At 49.1% G+C, this 7,182-nt stretch overlaps 1 protein-coding gene across 1 annotated transcript; it reads left to right on the forward strand.

Annotated features, from left to right (window-relative positions):
• Positions 1-999: 999 nt before the first annotated feature.
• Positions 1,000-7,175, forward strand: KIAA2022 (KIAA2022 ortholog; the record flags this gene model as incomplete). The annotated part of the gene is made up of 2 exons (XM_010157606.1): positions 1,000-1,075; positions 4,799-7,175. Coding segments are annotated over exons 1-2 (2,453 nt in total), but the record flags the coding sequence as incomplete, so codon positions are not given.
• Positions 7,176-7,182: the final 7 nt, after the last annotated feature.

The following is a 7,182-nucleotide window of genomic DNA, read 5'->3' on the forward strand; positions in this document are numbered from 1 at the left end:
AGGGCAGTGAATGCTGCGGGAAGATCAGACGTTGACAAATGTTGATTTTTTAAAAAACCCAACCAAAACCAAACAAAAAAAGGCCACTTAAAACAATGATTCGATCTAGTACCTGTTCTGTGAGCAAGAAAAAGCTGAGTTCAACTTGTCAGAAGGGAAAAGAATAGATTCTGACTTCAATTTGCAGTTAAAAAGGTAAAATTCTGTCCACTGGGAATACAGATGAGGGCTACCCTGTGCCACCAGGAGCTCAGCCGCATCCCTCCCTTGCACGGTCTCCCTCTCCGTAGGCAGGCGATTGTTTTAACGTGGGAATCTTCAGCAGAGGGAGGGAGACAATCCGGGCCTGATTCTGATCTCAGTTTTGTTGCTTCGGAGAAGTACCGTCAAGTCCAGCCAGCCTCGACTGGTGGTCATACAACTGAGGTGACCATGAGGGTGATGGTAGGTGGCTGGGGAATGAGGCTCGCAAGGAAGGAGCTCTTGTGATGAAGAAGTGTTTTGAGTGAAGAATGAGACTAGGAAGATGATTTTTTTCCAAAAATGCTGCTTTTTGGGGGAGTTTTTCATACCTGTCAGCACTTGGAAGACAAGAGCAGTAGCTGGGGTGAGCAGTTGTCACTCAGGATGGCTGAGTTTCTCCAACTCCAGCGCAGAGCTGCTGTTGTCTGAACCAGGGCAGGTCCTCTCCTCTCCTAAAGAAGGACTTTGGGGAAGGAAACGGTGGTATACAGCATTTTAACCTTGCTGAAATACGTTTACTCGGCTTTTGTAATGGAAAAATGGGAATATGATAGCCTAAATAAATAGCATTTGTGGGCTTAAGCAGGGTAAGGGCAGCATGTGAGGTGGTGCGGGGGATTTTTTGTTGTTGTTCTTTTTTATTCACGGTTCCTTGAGCTGGTTCTGGGAATTGTACTGACTGTGGTTATGTTTCTGGAAATGCGCAGGTTGGCCAGATGCAGTGGGGCATGGAGTGAACAGAAAGAGGTTAAATTGATGGATGACCAACAAGAGCAGGATTGTGCCTCAGAAGACCAAGAAACTATCCTGATTAATGGGGTGAAAGAAAATGGTAAGGAACTTAATTACAGTACACGAGGGAGCAGCGACAACTTGCAAGCCAACTTATTTTCCTAATTCCTTTCGTGTATTTAATTTTAGTGGTCTGCAGGTATCTCTACCTTATGGAGCAGTAGGGTAAGTGCGTGTTTTCAGCACGGATGTCACTCCAGCTATGAATCTACACCTTTTTAGGTCTTAACACATACTGCTTTGGCCCAGGCATATGCATGGTTGGAAATGTGTGTGTGCATGTGCACTCTGAATTATGGATTTTAGTTTGGTTTCTTAGGGAAAAAGGCCATACAAGACTAGGTAGCCCTTCTGTCGGGAGTCTTTCCCTGTCTTTGCAATTACGTATGAAGTCACTAGCCAATCTCAGCAAAATTTGACTGAAGGATACTTAGTCCCTGCAAACTAGGGATCGAGTGAAAAATAGGGATCTGAAAAATAGGGATCGAGTAGAAGAAACAAACCTGGATTAGTGTCTGTGGAAAGGGGAGGTCAGAGATCGTGACTGCCTTTTCGGTGTGGCCCATCAGCCCGCACGTGGGATCCCCTGGCCCCTAACACTGTTCCTGTGCACACACTGGTGCTGCTGGCTGCAATCATTCTGGGAGACACCAGGTCATTCCAGCTTCCTTCCACATCGGTGGGGAAGGATCAGCCCCTTCCAGCAGCTTGCCCAAAACACCCAGTTTAGTATCTATCTAATTGATTCTGTACTTGCCTTCAAAAGCAGTAAGTGAATAGGAGGAACAGCTCTCAGCTGCCTGAAAAGCTGGTTGAAATAAATATGCCTCTGAGCATTTTCTCCAGTCACCTGGACTTCAGTCACTAGCCACAGTAAATGCAGTGGCAGTCCGGTGTTGAGGCAGAGCTTGACATTTTCATTCTTCACCATGCTTTTGTTTCATTTCATAGCTTTTTACGTCTTCTATTGGCCTATAAATCTTGGGAGAGGGAGAGAGATTTATTTATATATACATTTGACCATATTTTAGATATCAAGGACTTGGTCCTCTGACATCTTGTATGTTCAAATCCTTCTGTCATCTCAAAACAAGTTGCGTAGAGGCAAATGTTGTTCTTGTTCATTACCCGAAACCTGGAGCGGCTCCAGACGCGCGGCTGCCCGTGAGGACCCCGCAACATGTGCCGGTGGCAGGTGAAGCGTACTCTTGCGCTCACCCCTACGACGTAATTTTGGAGGTATCTATCTTTATCAGCCCGTCTCCTTCATGACTACACATGGTAAAACTGCAGCTGAGAGGAGATTTTCTAGCCATGTCCCCCTTGTCTAACCTAATAGGCAGTAAAATCAGTGCTTACCAGTAAAGATGGATGATTTCTAGAGCCTGATGCACCTCTTCCATGAAATTGAATTAAACAGGGCTTAAAAAACGATTTTAATTAAACATTGTTGTGTAGGAGTTGCTGCTGAATCCAAGGCGGTGAGCCGGCAAGTAGCTCTGGTGCCACCACCTCCCCGCTGGTGGCACTGGGGATGGGGCTGATGCTTTTTCCCTCCTCTCACCCAAATTACAGATGGGTGTTGGCCTTAGAGAATCTGGAGCAGCCCCTGGGCTGCTGCGGTGCCCAGTAAGGGACTGGGCTCCCTTCGGAGTGGGTGCACAGCAGGATGGTTCAGTATTTTTCCGCCCAGGCTGCCTGTGTGCTTTTGGGTGGTCAAACCAGGAACAGTGTTTTTGCTTCTCCAGCATTTTCTTTTTAACTGTAGTCTTTTGGAGTATCGTTTACTTTAGAGCATCAGCTGAACGTGCGCCTGATTTTAGGATGATACGAGCCCTAGAAAATCAAGTTTCGCCATTTGTATTTCACAGGAGTTAAGTTCACTTACACAAGTATAAACCTAAAGAAACACCCAGAGAGAGTTTATTTTATGTAATAGCATCTCTGTGTATTGAATGCAGCATTTCAGCTTGAATTTCAGCTTTCTGCCTCCCCCTTTTTTGAGTCTTACAGCATTCACAGACATTCTTCTTTTATCCTCAAATTTTCCATGCTTCCTGTCAGCTCCAAGCTGATTTTTATTTTATTTTACTTCTGAAGTGGAACTGCACTGGTTAATTTGTTTTGGTGCTTAAGGAAAAAGATACCACCTCTGCATTTCTGATCTAAAAACTGGTGGGAAGGACTCAAAAATCAGCCTTTTTTTTTAACCCTTTTTGAGGGAAGGGAAGAAACACAGATTTCAGGCATGTCAGTCTGCTCTCTTCCCAGCCACGGCCGGTGAGGATGTTTGCAGGCGTTGCCCTGCACTGCTGGTTTGATTTGTACAGTGTTTGGGAAGTGGGGTCAAGTCCTTAGAGCACTCCATGGCTTAAGACTTTACGGATGGCTCCGTCCCTAAGGCCCCCTGTAGCACAAAAGTGCTGGGAGCTTTTGGGATGAGATTTGAGGGGTTTTGACCTTCTCTCAAGTTTTACACTTGGCACGGGCAGGCAGCCCTCCATCCCATGGTGTTCCTTTTCCTGTTGCCCACCTCCGGGCAGGAGCCCAGCTTCTTGCTCAGTACCGGCGCGGTGGGTGTTTCATCGTGCCGGTGGGTCGTGTGCCCACCTCAGCCTTCCCTTGCCAGCTGCTGTCGGCTGGAGCTGCGGGAGGAGGCCTGCTTTTCCATCAGTTTTGAATAAAAGCACTTGTTGCGGAGGGTCCCATCAAGCGGGTTGGTGCCAGATCCCTTTGGATGCCCCGTTCCTTGCGACAGTCTGGTGCTCCCGTTGGGTTTTAAAGCACTTGTCTGTGCTTGGAAAGCCTGCGCTGCCCCTGCTCTCACCCCCCCAGCCTTCAGTGGCACCACCAGAAATGTAAGATGTGAGGCACTACAAAAGCACCGGGCTCAGCTCTGAGTCGGCAGAGGTCCCCGGCTGGTGTGAACGCGCGCATTGGCGTGGGTTTTTTAATACAGAGATATCCGAGCGTGTTCATGGATGAAAAGACGTCGCATTTAAATTTCAAGGTTCATATTGTTGGTTGAGCCAGTAGTCAGATAAAAGCATATTCATAACTTTATTCTGCCATAAAAGAGTGCGACGAGGTAAAAATAAAAAATCCTTAGGTTAAAAAAAAATCCTTATGATATTAAAAAGGCATTTTTAGAGATTAGGAAAGAATGGTAAAACCCACAATAATTCTAACATTAATTGCTTTAAACTCCACGATACCTTCTACTTTCCCTTGGTGTGGAAAGTGACAAAAAGCCTACTGGGATTTTAAAAATAGCCACAACTTTCTGACTCTCGAGCACTAATGCGGCGCAGGTATGTTTAAGCTGCAGACACCGCAGGGGGGATGCTTTGTTTCTTTAAGAATCTTATTTTTCCATTAATTTTTTCAATGTTAATGCGAACATTTTTATTAGGCTTGTTTTGTTTTTTTCATAACCTTGTCAGATTTGAAAGGCAGTATCCAGGTAACGGTATGTATATGAGGAGGAAAGAACGGATGGGTTTGTTTTTTTAAACATACTCTTGTACCTCTTCCAGCTGGCTGCAGGGGGGAGAGTGTTTACCTCTCCCTTCCTTGCGCATCACCACGTTAATGAGATCCAGAAGGATCGTGGTCTCACGGGAAGGGCGTCCACTGCTTCCCAAAGGAGCTGTTGGGAAAACTCAGCCCCCGAACCCTCGGGAGACAGGGAGCGGGGTGGCGAGCCCCGGCAGAACCGCAATGGTTGTAACCCCTCTTTTTTTCCCTCTTCCTTATCCGGCAGAATCGCACACCCCAGACGGCGATGAGAGGCCTTGCACCGCCGCCGAGGCCGCGGTCACGTTCTCAGCCTTGACGGCAGCTCAGAAGGAAAACCACGCATGCCACCGGGCGCTGCCTCCCCTGACGTCAAAGAAACCCTGCTTGCTGAGCCCCCCGTCGCCTCTGCGGCTCACGGACGTGCCCGAGCACGCCTCGGATGACTCCTCCGCCCACGCCATCTCCCTCACGTCCTGCGTGACGAAGGGCATGAGCTCCTGGTCGCTGCCGGGCGACTGCGAGAAGGCTCCCTTCAGCATGATGGAGCCCGGGGGCATGTCGGCGCTGACGGGCGACTGCTTGATGCAGCCGAGCCGGACCTGCCTGGGCTGCTTTATTGAATCAAAGGACGGCATTGATGCAGAGCCGGGAATAAGCTTGAAAGTGGGGGATATAAATAGGGATTATGACACCTGTTCGGTCTCTGATATAGGGATTCACTGCATGAGCACAGGAGAAACCATGAGATATGGGGATCAACTGCTTTCAGACCAGCTTTTAAGCTTCCCTATGCATAAATCGAGGGCAGCGGACAAAAGAGATGCAGAAAAATCTGACAGTGATTCAGAGGACCCCACTCAGAAAAATTATTACGAGGGATTACTATTAGACAAATGCAATGGTGAGGAACCTTTACTAACAAATCCCAACCAGGAATGGGGCTATTTCGAATCTTTCATCAGTGAAAGTAAAATTGAGCTGCTTGACCTCTGCTCCAAAAATGAGCTTTCTGTAAATCTGTTTTCCGAGGAAGACGTGGATAATTACATGTTCGATGACGACGACTCCACCTTGGGAAGCGACGTCTGCTCCCTAAAGATTAGATATGAATCTTTCCAGGACAACGTGCGGGAGAAGACCACCACCCTACAGGAGGACGCCCAGTTCAACTTCTTCCCCAGCGTGTTCAGCAACTGCACCAAAAGGGACAGCAGGAACACCCTGAAAAGGGGGCCCAGCAGTGCCACCGACCCTTCCCAGTTCAAATCTGAGGAAGGCATCATCTGGGGGGAGGAGGAGGAGGATGGCGAGGAAGAGGATGGCGAGGAGGAGGAGAAAGCTGCCTTAAATAAATCTTGCAACAGCACGGAGATGGTGCAGTATGTGGGCTCCAAGAGGAGCCACTTCTTGGACTCAGTGAATTCCACGGAGGACTCCGGGGAGTTCAGCGATGACAGCACTTGCACAGAGTCCTCCTACGACGTGCTGCGGGATCTTAAGGACTGCAGCCGGTACCTGTCCCGGGACCACTCCGGCTCCTTCATTCAGCAGAACTACGGGTTGCGGGCGAAGAGGAAAGTGCGATACAGCGACGACTACCTGTACGATGTGGACTCCATCGAGAATGAGAAGATCCTGGACAAGAAGGAGTGGCTCCCGGACGGGCCCAAGGAAGAGGATGATGATGAGTGGTGCCCCAAGAAGCGGCGAAAAGTCTCTCGCAAGGAGCCCCCCGTTATCATCAAGTACATCATCATTAACAGGTTTAAAGGGGAGAAGCATATGCTGGTGAAGCTCAGCAAAGTGGATGCCAACGAGACAACTGTTACCCTAAACGAGGAGCTGCTCAGCAAATACGAAAAGCTGGCCCCACTGAAGGGCTTCTGGCAAGAGAGGCAGCAGAGCCGGCTGGATTTGCTCAGATCGTCTCTCTACCACAAGCAGAATTTCTATCTTAACGGCTCAGATGCTTCGTTCCTCCCTCACCCACGGAAGCGAAAATGCAAGCTAGCAAACAGGCACCGGATTCAAAGAATTAAAGCCATCGAGCAGTCAGTGAGCAAGCTGGGCTCTTGCTCCTCCGATCACAAGCAGCCTTGCAGCAGTAAAGAGGACGCGGGCCTGAAAGGGCTGCCGGCACTAGCCATCGCCACCCCCGGCTGTGCCAACGGATTACACGTAAACGACATCACGGGCATCGCCGCCGTGAAATGCAAAGCGCAGGAACGGGAGCACAAGGGGACGGAGAGGAAAGTGCTCCGCAGAATCAAATTCAAGAGTGAAGCCAGGTTGAAGTGCAAGAAGATCAAAGCTGCTACCAGTACAGCGGAGGACTCTCCGGCGCTGGAAAACCAGGACTCTGCAACGCGTCTGAAGGACGAAAACGTTCCTTGTGCTTCAGACAGCTCCCATCTCCCGGAGTGCAACCAGGATAAGCTTGCTAAAAATTCTCCTTTCCTACCATCCACCTCCTCTTCAGACAAGCCTCTGCCATCTGCTAATATCACCACCAATGTACCCCTGATCCCCGGAGGGTATTTGCAGACGTTGCTAGATGCTTCTGACTTGTCGAGCAACACCGGTATCTCATACTTCACCCAGCCCCCCCCCGAGCAGCAGCAGCAGCAC

This window comes from Eurypyga helias, unplaced genomic scaffold (assembly GCF_000690775.1).
Source record: "Eurypyga helias isolate BGI_N326 unplaced genomic scaffold, ASM69077v1 scaffold27058, whole genome shotgun sequence".
Classification (NCBI taxonomy): Eukaryota; Metazoa; Chordata; class Aves; order Eurypygiformes; family Eurypygidae; genus Eurypyga; species Eurypyga helias.